General features: G+C 41.6%; 1 protein-coding gene across 4 annotated transcripts in view; it reads left to right on the top strand.

Moving 5' to 3' along the window:
• Window positions 1–20,781, top strand: part of brat (tripartite motif-containing protein brain tumor) — a 213,840-nt gene that overhangs the window by 160,404 nt on the left and 32,655 nt on the right. For 3 of the 4 annotated variants that reach the window (XM_069110890.1, XM_069110889.1, XM_069110888.1), the window contains exon 2: window positions 501–5,065. The exons of the other annotated variant lie outside the window; for it this stretch is intronic. In XM_069110890.1, coding sequence (XP_068966991.1) covers window positions 520–2,916 — 2,397 coding nt within the window. In that variant the 5' untranslated portion in view covers window positions 501–519 and the 3' untranslated portion in view covers window positions 2,917–5,065. Of the gene's footprint in view, window positions 1–500; window positions 5,066–20,781 lie in introns of those variants that run through there. 4 annotated transcript variants of the gene reach the window in all.

The raw sequence follows: 20,781 nt of genomic DNA on the forward strand, positions 1-20,781 counted from the left end.
TTAGCGCACAATGCACGTTTAACGGATCAACGACGTAAATATTAAAATTACATAAAAGATGAAGACAAAAGTACAGAGGATGTTTTACCTAACTCTGCCTCCTTTAATCGTTCTCTTGTTTGTCACGATATAGAAATATGTTTCGAGAGAAAGTCTTAATCGTCGTTTTAATTTCACCTCTTTAACGGCGAGGAGAGAAACACAGGTCATTCCGTTAAAAAAAAAAAAAAGACTATTAGTAAAGTGTCGGAAGATACGATCTCGATGCCGTAGTCTAATTTTCCCGCTAAAATGCAACTCGCAGTCGGAACGATCGTTTGCTTCGTGACAAATAAGAGAGCAATTAAAAGCGGTAATGGCGATCTGTATGCAGAACCGAAGGGAAAAGTCGAGATTGATCTTGTTGTTTGTAAGAAAACGAAAGTAACAACGATAGGTTAAGGAAAGTAAGGCGTAGCCGAGAAAGATTTCTAAAATAAATCGTCGATTTCTGTTAACAGGGATGCCGGTTGACTGAAGATGGCCTCGCCGACACTCTCGCTGGAATCGCGCGCGAATTCCATCGGATCCCTAGCCTCGCTGTCCCCGCTTACAGTGAGCGGCAGTTCCCCGCCTGCGAGCGACTCTGCGATCTGTGACGTCGACAGCTGCGACCTTTGCCTCGACTCGCAGAAACCTGGAGAGGCACCCTGTCCGCGGTGCCGATTAGGAGGCGCCGGTGGAGTTCGTTGTACCGGTTGCAAGTCCACAGAATCCGACGCTGTAGCTCGTTGCTTCGACTGTGCGAATTTTCTCTGCCCAAATTGCGTGATGGCGCACCAATTTATGCATTGCTTCGAGGGCCATCGCGTGCTCAATCTAGGCGACTCGAAGCTCGAAACGGTGACCACCAGCTCCGCTACCACCGAACTCCCGAAGAACAATCTGGTGATCAATCTTCACGCTAGCGGAAACAACGAGAAAGTACCTTACTGTCCCCGGCACAAGCAGGAGCAAAAATACTTCTGCCGTACTTGCACAGCTCTAGTCTGCAAAGAGTGCGCCATTGCCGATCATCCTGGCCCGTTGCACGACTGCGCGCACATCTCCGAGGTAGGGTCGCAGCAGCTGGAGGCGATGGCACGAGTGGTTCAGGAGTGCAAAGCGAAAGCCGCGGACGTGAGAGCCGCCGTGAAGGCAGCCGATCACGGCGCAGCGCGACTACAAGTGCAGTATCACAAGGCGCAGAACGAGATCAACGACACTTTCCAGTTCTATCGATCGATGCTGGAGGAACGTAAGCAAGAACTGCTGAAGGAGCTTGAATCGGTCTTCTCCACCAAACAAATATCTCTCGGCGTTCTGACGCAGAAAGCCAACGACATGGCCGACAAGATGCTGCAGACCTGCGAGTTCGTCGAACGATTGACCAAGTACGCGACCGTCACCGAAGTGCTGATGGTGAAGAAGCTTCTCGACTCGAAGCTGCAGCTGCTGCTCAGTTACACGCCGGACATTGCCGGTCAGACTGCCGACCTAGAGTTCGTCAGCAACTACCAGGCCATTCAGGTAGGCGTGCGAAACACGTTCGGCTACGTTCGTAGCAACAACGAGAGCAACGCCGGCCCGATCGGCAAACAGCCACCCATCGCTCGACCAACAGCGATGTCGAACAACGGGAACGGCGGAAGCAACGCCAACAGTGGATCTAGTAGCATCGGCACTTTGGGTGGTTTGCTCCTGGATCGAACTTACAGCAACGGCCTGATATCATCCGGCTCTACCTGCGCTTCGTCCACGTCGCCGTCGTCCTTCGAGTCCAATAGCACGGTGATCACGAAGCGTTTCAGCTCGGCCAACAGCCTGGGCCCGTTCCCCGCCACAATCAGCGATCTCAGTTTGAACGGTATAAACGCGAATCCTTACGAGAAATGGAGCAACGGAGGCAGCGACGCGTTTCCGGTGGTGTCCACGAACGACCACTTTCCAATGGCGACGTCCGTCGTTGTGGCAGCGAACGCCGCGTCCTCCGACCCCGTTTTAGACCTGACGTCGAAACTGATGTCCGCCGCCGTGATATTCCCACCGAAGTCGCAGATCAAGCGACAGAAGATGATCTATCATTGCAAGTTTGGCGAATTCGGGGTAATGGAGGGACAGTTCACCGAGCCGTCCGGGGTTGCGGTGAACGCGCAGAACGACATTATCGTGGCCGACACGAACAATCATCGAATCCAAATATTCGACAAAGAAGGCAGATTTAAATTCCAATTCGGCGAGTGTGGAAAACGCGACGGCCAGTTGCTGTACCCGAACCGAGTGGCCGTGGTGAAAACGTCCGGCGACATAATCGTTACGGAACGCTCGCCGACCCATCAGATACAAATATACAACCAGTACGGTCAGTTCGTGCGTAAATTTGGGGCGAACATCTTGCAGCATCCGCGCGGTGTAACGGTCGACTCGAAGGGACGCATAGTCGTCGTGGAATGCAAAGTGATGCGCGTGATAATTTTCGACCAGACCGGCAACGTGCTTCAGAAGTTCGGATGCTCGAAACATCTGGAGTTTCCAAACGGAGTGGTGGTAAACGACAAACAGGAGATCTTCATCAGCGACAATCGCGCGCATTGCGTGAAGGTGTTCAATTACGAGGGCGCCTATCTGCGACAGATCGGCGGAGAAGGGATCACCAACTACCCGATCGGGGTAGGGATCAACGCCGTCGGCGAGATACTGATAGCAGACAATCATAATAACTTCAACCTGACCATCTTCACTCAAGACGGTCAACTGGTTTCCGCTCTGGAGAGCAAGGTCAAGCATGCCCAATGTTTCGATGTGGCTTTAATGGACGACGGATCGGTCGTGCTAGCCAGCAAGGATTATCGACTCTACATTTATCGTTACGTACAAGTACCGCCGATCGGCATGTAGACCAGCGACGAATCACGACGCCGACAACGATCGTCTGTCGTCGTTTTCATTGTTGTCGTTGTCGTAGTCGTAGTCGTTGTCGTTTTTATCGCCATCGTTTCGACGGCCACACAGCCACGATCTCATGGATCTTTTTTTACTTACACTTGCCTATCTTCTTCTTCATCCACCTACCATCACCGCTCGCGCTCACTTTACCTATCCATCTTCGCCCGCTCGAACCACCGCCTCACTTCCGTTTACGAAACTCCGATTACGAGACGAAACAACAAGATGCAAGCGTACGCGAGCGAACACGCGTTGACCCGACAGCTGTCGAAATTCCAGACGACGACAGGCCTTATTAACACGGACATGGGCGCGTACGCGCGTGCGACCAAGCTGCGCGCCGACTAGACGATAACCGGCGAACAGAGTTACGTTCTCTGTCGCTTTCACGGACAGGCGTGACGTCTTTCACGCGGGTACGCGCTTCGGACGATTAACCGCGACGATTAAACGCGACGATTCTTCGAACGAGGATTCGAGGATTTGACGAGAGAAAAAAGACGGGAAAGAAACCGATGGTGAATTTATGGAAACTCGTAGGGCACTCGACAGCGAATGGGCGCTTCGTGACACGCACGCGTGCAAACCTCTTGAAAACGCGTACGCGCACGTATCAGATGCTCGTACGAAATGGAGAAACGCAGGCGAGTTTGGAACGCCGATTTTGTTGCGTGCGGAACGTAGCCGCGCGCGCATGAAAAATGAAAAGTCATTACGAGACGTGTAGGCGCATACACGCAGAAAAATTACTTGTTAATGTTGTTATAACTGAAAATACTGTTGTTGTTGTTTAGTTGTAGAGCTCGCCGCCGCTAGTCACTCCATCCTCAATCTCACCACCCTTACCCTCCAGCCTCTCCCATTTTACTCCCTATCTGTCAGTTCTTGTCGGTTACGTCTCCCTTTTTCCATGAAAATACAGGGTGCACCAGTTTCCGTGACATCGAAACTTTGTCGGTACGTTCCATGCATCTAAATAGGAAAACGATGTTACGCAAACATGGGTCGTTTAAAACTTTGTCGAAATGTTACCACGAAAATACCAGATACTCGCGATTGCTAGTTGCAACGCGCAAACGAATCATCCATATCTCGCTCTATTTACAAGAATTACGTTTACCAAGTTTCTGTCCGAGATATGGTATAATCGCGTTTAAGTTTCTTCACAATGCAAAATCGAGAGCATTCGAGGATATGGAAATCATCGATTTGACGATTTTGTGTTTACCTCTATTTTCGTTTCGCTTCGCTTCGATGATAAAAAAAAAAAGGAAGAAAAAAAATATTTTCTCGTAACTTTTCAACAAGGTTGTTAAACCGTTCAGGGTTGTTGTACCGCGTCTATTCCTTATTTAGACACCCAAACATATTGAATGTTTAAAGTTTGGCCGTTAAAATCCGGAACACCGGATCCGTTCATATACCCTTGTTCACACTTCCCGCTCCATTCTCCTTTCCGTGAATTTCCTGAAGAAAAACCGCGAGGTGCGTGTTTCCGAAAACCTCGGATGCGTTATGTTTCTGCATGTGTCTTAGTCGAATCGTGCTAACTATTGATCCGGCGGAACTCGGGACTGAAACTCGACTTAGTGGCACTCCACGAACACACCGCCGTTCAGTCTCGTTCGTTTTCTTCCAACGCAGAGCGATAGGATTTTTCCATCGACTTGGCCGATTTACGGACGAATCGACGCCTGCGAGAGCTTGTTTCGTCGCTCTCTCTCTCTCTCTCTTTTTTCTCCTCTCACATGCATACGTAATTGGAAAATAACGCGGAGTACTCGATCGATGCCTAGACCTTTGCACTGCCTGGGATTCCTCGTTGATCCAAGGACGATGATAATCGACAGTGTCGATCGGCGACGCTGTCAAGGCTTGTCCGTTCTTGAAGTTTTCGCAAGCCTGTGAACTTCGAAGACTTTTCCTGTTTAACGACGGACAGTGCTGCATCGACTTCTCCATATCCTCTTTATCCTTACGTGTCTTCTCTGTTCTCCCTCTTTTAAGGTGGTTATGCATATGTTCTTTTTATATATATATATATATTATATTGTATACATATTTATATGTATGTGTTTCTCCTTTTTTTTTTTTTTTTTCATAGCAATCAACGACAACTCCGACGAACAATTCGTCTTAAGATACGGTATTTTAAGTACGACAGTGACGACAGTCGAAGTTTTGTTCGCTTAATCGACTCTTCTTACCTTTGTTTCTCGATCGTTTCCCTCGAGAACTTCCCCTTTTGTTTTCTTTTAACGCACCTTTTCCTTCGCGTATTACTTTATTCCGTTTCTCTTATTAACCCTGCTCGTTGCGAATAAGACTGTCTCGAAGAAACGTTCAACGTAAAATTCGTCGACGACGGACGATTCTTTCATATTTTGCTCGGACTCGAGACTATCTTGGTGGAAAGTTGAGAAGAGCCACGATAGGTCGAGAAGTGGAAGCGGCGGGATGCAGAAAAGAGAAGCGCGGCAGGGTTAAACACGCGCGATTAAGCAACGCGTACGATTTATGTTTGATTTTGACGATGGTGAGGTCGAGAGGCAGCCTGCCTGAAGGACGACGAGAGGTTGCGAAGAGAGAGCGCGTGCGCGCGCGCTAAAAAGACTGACAACTTGGTTCTTCTCGTTCCTCGGTTCAACCTTCGTGCAGCCAAATCATTCGCGTTTCCATGAAATCGACGAAAGCTGGACAGACGCGCCATCTTCTCGTTTAACTTGATCTCCCTCTTCGGGGCAGTCTTCTAAGGATGTTCGATCGACGTCCTCGACGTGATCAAGCACGTGCTTGAATAGTACGATCGTTCGATGAAAAACGGTAAGAAATGTGTAGAAAACAGCTGTTTCTCAGTCGCTCTCCAACATTTTTATTTGATTTTGCTGAATAGAACCGTAGTAGTGTTACGCTGTAGTAGCGAGTAGCCGTAGTGAATCGTAGTGAATCGTAGTGAAACGATGTAACGAATCATTTGCTCGGTCCTGTTCCTCTCTGTATCGTTTCATTCACGCCGTTTCCTTTTCCACGACGTGTTTTGTGATTCAGCCAGAAACGATTCCTTCCTATCCTAAATGCACCTGTACCATCACCATTGCGATCCATCACACCGTTACGATTTACCATCACCGTCGTGATCACCATCGCTATCAGCGATACTATTCGCCAATTACTTTCCTCTTTCGAGTACGTTGGTCTCCTTTTCTTTAGTATAATCGATAAAAACGTGTGTTACTCTGGTAACCTTTTTTTAATTTGAATGTATAGTATTAATATATTTTGTTGGATGAATCGACGATGATGGAAACCTCGCGCGAGGTTTCGCCTCGCGAGTTCATGCATGTTTATTATTACAAATATTATTATTTTTATTATATTATTATTATTATTATTATTATTATTATTATTATTATTATTATTATTGTATGTATGTATGTATGTTTGTATGTATGTACGTACGTATTATTATTATTATTATTATTATTATTATTATTGTATCATTTCTATGTTTATCTATTCATTATTTAAGCACCACACTGTCAGATGCCGTGAGAGCGTTATAATTCTTGAAGCATATCTTTGACAATGGAATATACCTAACCATTTTCTGATAACGTGTCATTGGATATGTAACGAGGTTAGCTGGCGTCCCTCGGTGTCGAAAAGTACAAAACTATGAATTACGAGGATCTTCCGAGACGTCGTCAATTTTCTTATTCGATACGAGCCATTCGCGGCAGCCGTGTACGATCAGATCGGCCGGAAGTTGCGGAAAGTCTGCAAGTCGGTCTGCAATTTTCGGCATATCGATCCAGGCGATACGACGTTCGATGAAAAATTTGTTAAATCGATAGTCTTGTTATATTTCCCTTTAACCGTGATTCGATCGCCGAGTTCATTCAAACGGACGTATCTGGCGCGGTAAAATGACTTTTGGCGTCTACCGGGTGTCAATTTTACACGCGTCCGACGTACAAACTGTCACGGCCTTGTCGTTTCGAAAGTTGTCCGATCTTTGTCAAAATCTACCCCATTTTTTTTTTTTATTTTCATTTTCCGCTTTGCAGTGACACGTGCGAAATAAGTCAATGTTCGTAACTCGACCTAAACATGAAATTGAAATTAAAAATTGGAAACATTTTCGCGTTACCTAGCAGACGGATAACTGGATTTAGGCGACGGTTGCAGATACGCCCTTTTGATACGACACGGCGGTGCTAGTTTCGTATAATTTCGAATTTCTCGTCCGACTAAATCGACGTCACCTAATTGCTCGCTGGTGAAATTTTCGAAACGTTCGAGGGTCTCGAATGAAATTCGGAACATTGACAAATTAGATGGAAATCGTTAGATGGTACTTAGAATTCGTCGATAAATAAACAATACGCGAGTTCGTTCGTATTCTAGTTAATTAAGTTTGATCAGCGAATATCTTTTTCCTTGAATAGGAAATCGTTATCGTTAAAAATCATCGTATTTCCCTTAGTCTCTATCTATTTCGTAATTAATTCGTAATAACAGTACATATTAGCAAGTTGTTAATGAAATATTTTGCGCTGTGAAACAGGTTGTGCAGTCTTAAAACTTGTTAAACTTCTTTCGTGCGTGTTTTCATAGCGATCTACGGTGGAATCGTATTAAGGCAACGATCAGTGAGAGGAAGGAGGAAAGTTGTGGAAAGTTGATAGAAGATCCTTGATAATTCGTCGTCGTTATATCGTTCGCTATTCGAATCGAGGTCCTTACAGGTTCACTCGTAACATCTTCACGCCAGACACGCGCTCGGTCATAACCGACCAACAACGTTCTTCCACTGAATCGTGCAATTCGGTTGACTCTGTCGCGATCCTCGCGCAATTTGTCTGCTTCGATCTCGCTCTCGCCTCGGCGGACGAAACGAAATTTCTCTAACGTTCTGAAAATTAAAACGTCGTTACCGTTATCGAAACATACGCGTCGTATCTTATTCGACTGGCAAGAAGATACTCTGAATGTACTTTTCGTTAAAACGATAGAATCGGATCGTGAACGAATGAAAGAGAGCGCAGCAGGGTGAATTTGTCTGTCTCTCCTGTTCGTTCGGAGCTGCGAGACCGTAGAACCGACGGCGCTTTCTTTCCACTTCTTTGTCGAGACTTTTTTTGCCTCGACGAAAGGAGACGGCGTGACCGAGCTACGCGATCTGTCAGACGGAAGACCAACGAAAGTATCGATTCGATCGGTTATCGGAGCACAGTTACGATCGGACGATCGGACGGGCTATCGTTGCGTACATCTGCAGTATTCTCAGCTAATTTCTCAGCGACGGTATGCTAGACACACGGATAGAAACGGAAGTAAAAAGGAAATTAGGAGGAGCATAGAGAGAATCGAGGAAAGGGATAACTGGTTGAGATACATGGAAATTTTCACGTTATTCCGTATTGAATACCTTACTGCCAAAAAATCGTCGAGATTTCCTTTTCGTGCGGTTCTTTCGTATTTCAATCTACTTCTCGCCTTTGTATTTCTCGTCTTTCCACCTTTCTCTTTCGGTGAAAACGACGAAGAGTCGAAATAATCACGTCGGACTTTCTTCTTTACAAGAGACAAAGTACGTAACAGTTTATTCCATTCAGATCTGCATCACAAGGTATCTGTCCATTAGTATTTAAACCGCGTATTCTTGTTTTGATTCGTAGTTATTAATATTATTACTCGTATTACTATTATTTTTTTATTTTATTATTATTATTATTATTGCAATTATTATTATTATTATTATTATTATTATTACCATTATTACTATCACCGATTAGTTATTGTATCATTAATATTATTATTATTATCGCGTACACTATAGTAGTATGGCTGTAGAGAAAAATGTAAATCGGAACGAGACGATGCCTCCTTGCCAGCTAGCCATCACTACCACTGTTTTCTCCCTTCCGTTACTCATAATAGCATCCTTCGAGAAATACGAACGAAAATGAAAAAAATGGTATACACTTCGATATGCGTTATTTCCAAAGTGAGGATCGAGACGTACATGTATGCGTGTGTGCCTGAGTGTTTTCTTGTATGCGCGCGCGCTCTTTGCATCCGAAAGAAGCGGTACCGAAGCACATAAAGAAAAACAAACATGCGACTCTCTCTCCTTTTTTTTTTGTACTGGTTTGTTATGTTATTTTTTTTTTTTTTTTAAACGATACAACCCGATTGTTCTTAATTTAAATTGTAAATCGTATTTTTGTTTGTTTTTTTAGTTATTTTTTGTTGTAAAATGCTTTTTAATAATATTTTCAGTTCACATTACACCGACAACTGTCAGTTTTTTGTCTCACTTTATTTCTTCTTACTCTCGCTCGCTTCTCCGTACCTTCTTTCGTCCCCGAAAACACACCACTTATGTGTACCCTTTTTTTTATTTACGCTTCATCGATCCAACCCCCGACTATACGTACACGCGCCATACAATTTTAACCCTGTTGCGTTCTTTTGCCCATTATCGATCCATCTGTATTTTCCTAATGTTATTCGCTAATCTTGTCAAGCAGCTCTCTAACTTTAATCGTAATATGAAGAAATTGTTGTCGGTATACGTCATCAGCGCTTCTTAACTTTTTCAGCTTTTCCCCTTTCCTATCCTACTTGTAATACATAGAAAAACTGTACAAGATAACACGATTCTTTGTTATATTTCTAATTTTGTTACTCGTAGTCGCGCGTTGAGACAAAGCTAAATTTATTACACACCGACGATATAATAAACCTGCTCGTTCGTTTTTCCATCAAGAACTAAACATTGACTGAATACAACGTTCGATATAACGTTTCCCACGGTTAATCGATATTTTTGATTTTACGATCGACAATGATTATCGCTGATCTGCTACAACGACCTACCTAACCGAAAACTTGTAGTCTTTGAGTCGCTGGTATAAGAGAAACAATTGTTCCTTACGCTTTCTATCACGAGACTATATATATTGAAACACGTTTCTCCTAAAGTGGTGAATTTTGCGTCATTGTTGCAGAAAATGAGCGATATACAGTAAGAAACGTTATAATCGTGTTCAAGGACATTTTAGAAAGTGATTCAAGCGATTTTTTTAAATGCTAATATTCTATATCTGTATCGATCGATAACTCGATGAATCCATTAACGACAGATGGTTGAAATCTTCCATTTCATTGGTATGTGACAGGTGGACAAAATTTCACCACCCCGTAACTCCATTACGCGACCTATAAGAATATGTAAGAAGCCCTGGTATATAATACTTGATTGTTTGTCACGTATTTTCTTAAGACGCGAACAATAAAATTAAAGTATAGAAATTGCACGATCGTAGCAGGGTTAATCAAAATTTCGTGAAACATTTACGATTTCATAGCTGTCGCTTTTACCGATACAACCGTCGGTCCACGATTTGTTAAATATTTTGATTATACTTTTATAAAAATATAATAAATTTTCACAGAAGGAAACGCAAGATAATTTATTTTCATTGTCGGAATTCGACTAATACGAATTGTATTATTGTCAAAGAGGAAACATCTCAAAACCTTTCTGTTCCATTTTTCCATCGAACGAAATATCGCGCGTCACCGCTGCAACATCGATGCAACGTTGTTTCCTACTAGAAATTCGACTCGATCATAAAACTATTCTATCGTATGAAAACATTTGCTTCTTTTGCCTTCTCTACGATAAATCCTTGCCTATCCTATTTCCTTGTTTCTTTCAATATCTAAGTTTAGTTGAATCCCGTTGCGAAACACATTCCTCGAAAACTCCAGTAGAAACATTCCATTTTAGTAAGAGATTAGAGTTGATATATATTTTACGATTATAGCTTCTAATATCGTTTAAGAACACGTCTTCGTTACAAAATTCAATTCGCCAGCTGGATCTCCTTTCTGGAGCCTGTTTCTCTTTTTACGAAAATTTGAACGATTCAAAACAAAAATCGGAGATTCTCGAGTACTGCGTATTTTTGTATAAATAAAAAGAGCGACCGAAAAACCAGGATTCTTTTCGTCTATTCTCGGTTTTATAATTTTGCTATTGATTTTAACGCCAATTATTATTCAGTTGCCAACTTTTCACGTTACGAACGTCAGTCCTTGTGTCTTAAAAGATCAGAACATTTTTTGATATTAAACGTTATTCGATATGATATAGTTCAAAATTCAAAAGTTCAAAATTTGTTGTTGACGATAAAGTCGGTGAATTTTCTACGGAAACTTGAAAATTTGTTGCCATACGCGTCTCACCGCAGGGAGACATTTAGCGGAAAATTCAGTTCCAAAATCGTGGGATTAAAATTTGCGATTTTTTGGCTCATTGGCTCTGCTTCGTTCGTTAACTACTTTGCTTTAAATATTTTACATATTTTTGCATATTATCGAATTTCTCGTAAATTTACAAAAATCCGCAGTCTCATTTTTCATCATTCTCATCATTCAGATTTTTTTTTGCTATTCGACAAACGAGTCGAAGGTTAACGATGGAAGGAAAAGAGAAACGAAAATGATACGATTACGACGGAAAGATCGAGCGAGAATTATTTGTAACGAAGACATTGCTTGTGGCATGTACTTAGTATCAGATGTGTGTTTTCTCATTTTTCTTTTTTTTTTTTTGCACGCGACCAATTTCTGCGTGGAATTCGATCTTAAGTTTTCATTCGTCGTACACGAAGAGAACGACTCGAGAGAACTGCAGGCCTAAATTCAAGAAACCAATAGATGCCAAACTTGATTATCGTTAATATTCACGACACGACTTAAACGAACAAACTGAAGGCTAAAGCAGGTGAAAATTTTCACCTCATTCGATTGGAAAATTTACAGATACCGTTTATTCGTGTCCATAAAACTTTTAATCAGGGGAAGGTTCCCTATATTGGACCGCTTAAGAAGGTACAACGAAAACGTGTTCGCAGCTTTGAGCAGGAAAATTTGAGAACAATTTTAGCATTGTAAGCGATACGTACATCCGATAAAATAGGTTGAAACGCTATATGGCTAATTGGAAAAAGATATTTTCGAAATAGCGTCAACGATCCGACCTTGGAAGCCGATATCCTAAATTGGACCATGCCTGTTTTCCTTTGTTTTCGATAAGAACTTTATATTTAAAAAAGAATACTTATATCCTAAGAAAGATAAGAAATAACTCTGAAAACTGATATGCGTTTGAAGAAATAATCAATCGTTGTTAGTACAGCTGAAGCGGAGCCATTTCTTACAATGAATCCACACTTTTGCCACAACTGATTCCAATGATGCGAACAACCAAACAACACAAATGCAATCTTCATCCTCTTCATCCTTCGATTCGCTCGAACAATCCTGTACCATAATCTGTTTCTTTTTTGAAATGTAGCAGCTGCGACAGTTTCAACGGAAGCCAGGTTTTTCTGTTTCTCGAATTCCATTTTAGCCATAACTCGAATATCCTTCTTATCGTCGGATCTACGTTTTCACGTAACTTTTGATACATTATATCCCCCAGCTGTTTCGTTTAAACCTGCGATATCATTTTTATATGCCGTTATGGCCCCTGTCGTAGTTCTTCGTCCCATTCCCTATATCTTTCACACAGTGATTTTTATCCTTAAGAAAAGAAAAACGTCCCATAATTTACTCCGGTCTAGCTCGAGGACCATTGGATGTTTCAATTTTAACGTGTACGTGAGATGAAAAAAAAAACCAGTACAAGTATCTGATAAACGTTGTGATAATATTAAAGATATGACTCTCCTTAAAAAATTACATTCCTAAGAATCCAAAATTTATCTACCAGACAAAAGTTACAGTTTGTATGAACTACTGGACGGAATCGCATCAGCCTACGTGAAAATGAAACATTCGTCACGCTGCAGCTATTATTCATTGTACGGTGTTTCGTTTCGATGCTATTACTAAGCAACGTGTAAACTATAATTTCATAAGACAAGCTCTATGCGAATAAAGACTATGGTCCAATTTAAGAACTGTTGGGTGGTTCGATTTAAGCAACTAATCCAGTCTTTTAACGATTACATGTAATGAACAGAAACTAGTACACGTATCGGATAAACGTGGCGATAATATTTAAAGCAACGATAATATTAAATTAAAATGACCCTCCTATGTAAAAAATTATATCCATAAGAATTCACAATTTACCTCGCTCAGAAGTAACGACTTATATGAAGTAAAAGCAGAATTACATCGGCCAGAATCGAAACGAAGCAGTCACCACACTGCAGGCAGCATGAAAATGGTAACCGCATGAGAAAAAATGTCACTTAAGACAATGTCTGTGCGAGTAGAGACTATGGTTCAATTTAGGATCCGGTCCAAGTTAGGTCCAACTTTCCCCTACTTTTCAAACAGACCAATTCAGGATACAAGAAACTCTTTATTATATAAATCCTAGTTGGATAATTCGCCATGTAACTCGCTGTTGGCATCAAATGTCCACAAACTTCAACAACGTCGACGAATCCTTTACCTCGCTCTGAAAGCTGCGTTTCTTTTTTGCCTATTCTCGCGTCAATTTCATATTGCAATTCCTAACACTAAAGCCTGACGCTACAAATATTGCACGTTTCAAAAATAAGTATCCAAATTTCCTTGATGTCCTCTGGTCCCATATTTGTACCGTGCGAAAAAGTGCATTTCTATCGTAAAGGAGCAGGAATAATTTCAAATCCATTGAACGATATCGATCCGTCGCGCTGCTACGATGCTTTTCGAACGCCATAAGTTGATCGATACGAGTATTTCTACCTTCCACTGGCTTTGCAAAGGATAAGGATCGTCGAACGAGAAGTGAGTGAAACGGTTGCGTAAGAATTCGAACGAAGCAGCGAACGGAGATCTGGAAGTAAAAAGCAATTCGCCGGAAACTTCACGATGCTTGGCGGTATCGATTGCCGGAAGTTAATATTAATGAAAAAAAAAAAACAAAAATAACGACTTTTTAGATACCTATAGCGGATTGTAGATGTCGCATAATATATATTTTTGTACGTTCGCAATGTGCGTATTTAAGGCAATCGCGTCGAATATCGTCGAAGACGGGCAATCACGAGAGGTCAGAGAGAAAGAGATAGAGAGAGAGAGAGAGAAACAGTTTTCTTTCGTGACAACAAGAAGAAAAAACCGCCACATTCGTGATTCTTCGCGATTGAATCGCGTGATCGGTAGCTTCGTTCCGACGTCTCGCGAACGTTGTGGTTCGATCGTTCGGGACAGTCCCGACGACGATTGAGGAAGAATCGCGAATACGTCGGGGCTGGTCGTCGGGAAAGTTAAAAATCTGAAAATCTATCGAGAAAACGTTACCGCGGTGATTCTAATTGATCGCTTGAACTGGAAGAGAGGAGGAGGAGAAATAGAGAAGCGGCAGCAGTGCAAAAAGATCCACTTGGACGAACGACGATTAATTTCCAAAGGGTAGTAGCGGCGCGCGGCGGCTCTGTACGTAATCAAGGCAAAAAACGAAAAAAGAAAAAAAAGAAAAGAAACAATGAAAGCAAAAAGTTATACTCTCCCCGGGCCCAAGTAACGTTACTTTGTGAGAGAAAAACGAAAAGATGAGAGACGACTAAAGTGAGATGATGTGAAAGTGACATGCAAAACTTGTCTACGAGTGTAAGAGAGAAAGTGAGAGAGAGAGAGAGAGAAGAACGAAAGAGACGAAAGAAACGTATGTATGCACGCGTGAATGACAGAAAACGAGAGACAACATTGGGTGAGCCAGATTGTACGATTGGAGAGAGAGAGAGGCACTATTTTTAACTTGAAAAAAAAAAAGTAATTACTCCAAATATTGTTGCATGCTTAGTTATCGTATTATAGTCGGGAACGACGTTTTAACGCTAATGAGGTATAACTGAATTGTAAGAAACGACAAAAATCGGAAATCGGTCGGACAGCAGCGACGAGAACCTCCGTGTCGCGGCACGATCGATTTTTTTCTTAGACCGTAAGCGGTATACACGTATTAATTACTATTGTACACGTACGTCATTACGATTATTATTATTACTATTATTATTATTATTACCATCGTCATCGTTATCATTGTTATCGTCATTACCATTACGCTACCGTCGTCATGGTCATTAATTAATCGCGTGATTACAATTACCATAACGGTATGCAGATACACGCAGTGTACCCATGGACGATCGACGATCGACGAGCAACATTCTGAGATCGATCGAAGAACTTTCAGAAAGAAGAACGCTGTTCGAGATACGGTGCCACGAGAAGACACCTCTAACGTTCGTTATTCCATTAAATCTTCGACTATTTATTCGATGTTCTGCTCGGAGAAAGATTTCATCGTTTTCCACTTTAAAGCATAGGACGTAACGTTTTGTTCCGATCGAATCGAGATTCTTCGGTCGAGATTTCAAGGATTATCGAAACGTGGGGTACACCCAGCTACGGTGATCGTCAGGCTCCAAGACCTGCGAATCACCCGTCGCGATCGGTTAGCAGGCGATCGCCAAATTGCCAAATTGGCGACGATGTCTCAAACTTTCAAGTAGCAGTCGTTGAGAATAAGCAGGAACAAATGGAACAGAAGCTCTGGTGTCATAGCCTACGATGGTCGTTATTAAATATCGGTAAATGTTGCCAAAATCTACGAGAAAATTACATCTCTTCTGCGACGAATTGCTGCGATTAACTGGAAGAATCGAGTCGTCGTCCAAGAAGAAAGGAATTTTCTCTTGATAATTGTCTTATTTAGTTACGTTGGTACGCGCTCTTTGGTAACGTTATATTCTTGTCAAGATGATCAGTAAGTTTAGACCAACGTGGAGAAATTTTTGGAAAGGCATACGAAATAGATCCGAGTGCAAGATTCTACTCTCGCCTATTCTCAGCGATTCGTAACTTTGCTTTTACCAACGTGGAAAGAACTACGAAGCTAAACTCGTCTTTCCGAGATACGATATAAACCTATCCATTGTAAATTGGGCACAATCCCCGATTCCAAAGGAACCGTTTACGATTTCGAAAGATCGGAGGGGATATTTTTGAACGTGCAGGTATCCGCCAGAGAGATACCAGGCGAAAAAGTTATTCTTGTATTTCGCGGCGATGCAAAGTGTATGAAATTCTTGTGCGTTGTTGGGAAAAGAGGAAAATCGGCAACTTACAAATCGTAGGGGCATTCCGTTGCAAAAGCCGTTCTCGCGTATTAAAGAGGTCGTGTTACGTTCGTTGAGTGATAAATAGGCTAACGAAGATTCACGAACGCGCACTATTTTTCAAAGATAGAGATATACCTTCGTGACCATAAACTTACTTATGGTGTATGCTGTTGGCACGCGGAATATGGGAAAAGTAAGAGAAGCGAAACGGGCGGATCGAGCGGAAGTACCGAGCAGCCATCGCCGATCCTTCGACGAAACTGACAAATCAAAATATCGTTTTCATTCGCTCGCGCTCTTTTCGTCAAAGTTGCCCGACTAACGGGCAAACGATACGATTTTACTACTTTGTTGAAGAAACGAGAACGCGGGTTCTCGCAAACATTCGATAGTTGGCATCGCGTATGCATCCATCGAACGATTTAGGCCTACTGTCCACGAAGCCTCGCTCCATAGAGGCCTAAGTCCAGTCTCGTCAGACGCCACGATACGTCTACGCCTTGTTCGGTCTACGAAGCGTACATCGTGACACGTTTCGTCTGGTCGTTGGAACGTCGAGCGACGAGGAAAACGCTTTCGTCGTGCATCGCTGCGTTACACCTACTCCCACTGTTTTGCCCGCACATTCTCGATACGATCGTAGATCGAAGCTCGCGTATCGGCCGAAAAATCGCATATACGATTAAGATGAGGACAAAAACGAGCGACGACGAAGACGGTTCGCTGCTGTTTGAGTGGACAGCTGCGCGTTACCTGGCAATGATCGTTGCATCGAATCATCGAGGATCTGACACGCGTCTATGAGGCGACGCTGCGTGGACGGTGAGTCTCGTTGGTAGCCAAGCGGCTGTTGGTTGAACGCCACTCGCCAAACGGGTGGCACGATATTGTTTTCTGAGAATGGGGGAAAATCGGGCAACGAGCTCGTTCGTTCGCCTCGACGGTGGACTGCCGAGCGTCGAGTCGTCGCAGACGAGGTTGCAAAGACGACGAAACCTCTTCTTGGTCGGTCTCTGCGCTCGGTCTTTCCCCGTTGGAAGAAAGTCGAAAGAGAAGGAAGATATAGGCATAGAGGGATGGAGAAAAAGGGTCGAGTAGGATAACGTAGGATCCGTTGATTGTACAGCCATGTAGCGCAGTGTGTGTTGTAAGTTAAGGTATATTTTGTAGGATTAAATGTCGATCGTTTCTAACGTAAGTAATACGATAGCTTTTGACAGGGGTGAGAATGAGCGCGCGCGTTATTATACGTGTTATACGCTAGTAGAGACAAAACGATCTCCAGTATTCCATGATGTGTGTAATTGTGATCGTTAATCACTCCCCGCCCCCCTCCCCCCTGACGATTTTTATTTTTATCAAACGAGACACGATAGAACGAGGAGAGTGGAAAGGATTATCGAGCAACCGTTTGCCGGTATAATTAATCGCGCTGGTGTCGAACGTTATATAAGGGGTTTTAAAAAGTTTGTGATCGAGAAAGTAGGCTAGCGCAAGCGTAGTAGAGATAAAGGTGGAGTAGAAGGAACATTGACAAAACTATACGTATTTACGATACATCCGCAGAGAACCGACTGTTGTTTCATTGGCCAATTTTTCTCGTGCCGCCCACCATCTTGTTATTTACTGTGTCGTAAGTCGCGAATGATAAACAATACGTCTTGTACGATTAAAATATCTAGTCATGGCCTCTCGATAATTTATTAGTTGACGTTGCATGCAATGGATATTATAGGTCGGACGAAATCGAAGCAGCTCGGTTTCGTCGGAACATCTAAGTCATCGACGAACGAAGACGTTCACAGGGAGACACGCAATAATACACGTACGAAATAAAAAAAAGATTACGTATGACGTGGCAGATGGAGTAGAAGAAAAGAGAAAGACTGGCAGCAATTTCGTTGATGGTTAGGAGACTGTTTTGCTGTTTCGTGTGTCGTTGTGACGTCATCGCCCTCGCTAATTGCCACATTCTAATCGCTATTTATTTATTTTTATTTATTTATTTATTTATTTATACGTTATTGACATTTACAAGGATCATTATATCGCTTCTATCTATTCTCGTATTATTGTCGTTTTTCTCGATCAAATAATTTATTATTATTATCGATACTATTATCGCCAAAGTTCTATCACTAGTATTGCTACTCTTATCACTCTATACACTGTTGCTAGCGATATCCTTGTATCCAGTATCGGCGATACTTTTCAGACGTCATTTCATCATTGACATTTTATTACTCTATTTTTAACGTCTTTATCTCAAAAGTCTTTATTATTGCCATTATTGATATTGCTATTATTTTATTATTATCGCCGTGAATATTTATTTATTTGTGTTTGCTTGGTATCGGTCTGCGATACCTCTTTTTATCGATATCTTTTTGTACTTATTACATATATATATATATACATAAATATATATGACGATGATTTACGCGTAACATTAACGATTCTCTCGACCATTATCGTCGTTACCAACGAAATCGATGTGGTCATTGTCATCATTATTGCCATTACTTTTCCTAGTCATCGCGATCGACGTAATTGGATAACGATTATATATTAGCGTCTTGATTAAAATTTTCCATAAAGTCCTATTCATATCCTATTTAACTAATGTCATACGAATGTCTAATGTACATATATATGTATATATATATTTATATATATGATACATAATATCGTATACATATATATATATAAATATTATATAAAATTATATATTTAATTAATATATATATATATCAATATTATAGTATTGTATTACTATTATTACATTATTATTATTATTATTATTATTATTATTATTGCTACTATTATTGCCATTGTCATTATCATTATTATTATTATTATCATTGATATTACCATTATTTTATTACTATTATTACTATTATTACGCCGCTATTATTATTATTATTATTATTATTATTATTATTATTATTATTATTATTATGACCATTGTCATTATCATCGTCGTCGTCGTCGTCGTCGTCGTCGTCGTCGTCGTCGTCGTCGTCGTCGTCGTCGTCACCGACATTACAATTATCATTACGATTATCATGATTAATGTATAAATGATGGATGTAGCAGACGTTTATCGTGCAAGTTAAATTTGACTAGGGTGATGTGCACAGACGGGATGCGTTGTTTGATAAGTTACACAAAAAAGAGAAAAAAAAAGAAAACACGAAAAAATAAGGAGGGAGGAGCGAGGCGAAGTAAAAATAGTTAGGAGGCCGCGATCTACGCGGTTATGGTTAACGCGGTTAACTCGGTTGAGGATATATATGTATTTTTTTAAATTTTAACGCTAATGAAAAAAATAAAAAAAATAAAGAAAACAAAGTAGAAAATAAAAGAAACGAGAGCTGTGCGCAAATCGAGTGCGAGGTTGAAAGCACGGGGAGAAGGGGGGGTTGGGGGCGCGACGATTTATGAAATATTTAAAACCTGGGAACACGCAACACACCGATGTCTATTCGTAAGTTGTACTTACTATTTATTACCATTAATCGACATGGTTATTTTTTGTACGATCGCCATTATCGTTCTTATCGTCATTACTAAACGAAACTTATTACGATACGTATCGATGACGTTGCGTACGAGGCAAAGTACGATCCACGATACATTTTACCCTTCGACCGCGGCCGTACATTTTGACGTCCTCCTGCCGCCTTCCGGATGTCCACCGATGATGCGTCGTCGCATGATTCTTTCCGCGGTTTAATAACCCACGGTGTGCATACGTTCGCCAAACGAATCGACCAAAGAAAGATACTTCTGTTACCAAATACGTATTTGCGAACATTTGCTCGATCGATTCCACGATCGATTTACATATAATATATTCTCTCTTCGTCTTGAGTGTACCAAAGCACCTATTACGCGCACACTACGGAGGATTCCGTCTCAAAAATCGTCTTTGTCCGATCGCGAGCAAAGCTTTTGCTCGTGCCAGCTAAACTTTTTCTAATCTTCGAAACATCGATCATTCAGTGGATATTTCAGAGGAAACGCGCGAAAGAGTGGAAAGCGTAGTTTCGTAAACGCGTAGCTTTCGTCCCATCGATCAATCCGTGCGAGATGCGACAATTTTTGGGCCGGTATTCCTTCCTTATTTTTCTGTAAAGTTAACGATAATAAAAGCATTTATTTTCGAAAAATTATCTCTGTTGACTGTTCTTATTGAAATGATATATATCGATACGAGTGCGAACGATCTAATCATCAGGTTCATTTTTCTTCGTTGACACGTTTCATCCGAAAAGCTTGAAATTAGCTGGAGAAAAATTATTAAGATGGACCAAAACAATTATATCGTAAGATTATTTGTTCTTTCGTTGCTATTACTATTACCGCTACTGTTACTACATACCACTACCACTACTATTGCTACTGTCCTGTCATTATCGCCATTATTATGATTTCTAGCGTAAAGTATCCATTACGATACGTGACGACGAGTTTTACAATTACGAAAGATTAGTGGCAGGAAACGAAGACTGTTAAAATATAAGTGACAAACAAATGGTACAAGAAATAACGAGAAAGGAAAATACTTGTCTTATCGCACACCCTTCGTTTTCTCTTTACGCTGGATAAGTTAACGTCGGTACGTTACGGGTTTTGTTACGAAAGTTAGGAAAATCCGAGACAAGAAAGC

The sequence above is a fragment of the Bombus flavifrons genome, chromosome 4, assembly GCF_040668555.2.
Source record: "Bombus flavifrons isolate JBK064 chromosome 4, iyBomFlav1_principal, whole genome shotgun sequence".
Classification (NCBI taxonomy): Eukaryota; Metazoa; Arthropoda; class Insecta; order Hymenoptera; family Apidae; genus Bombus; species Bombus flavifrons.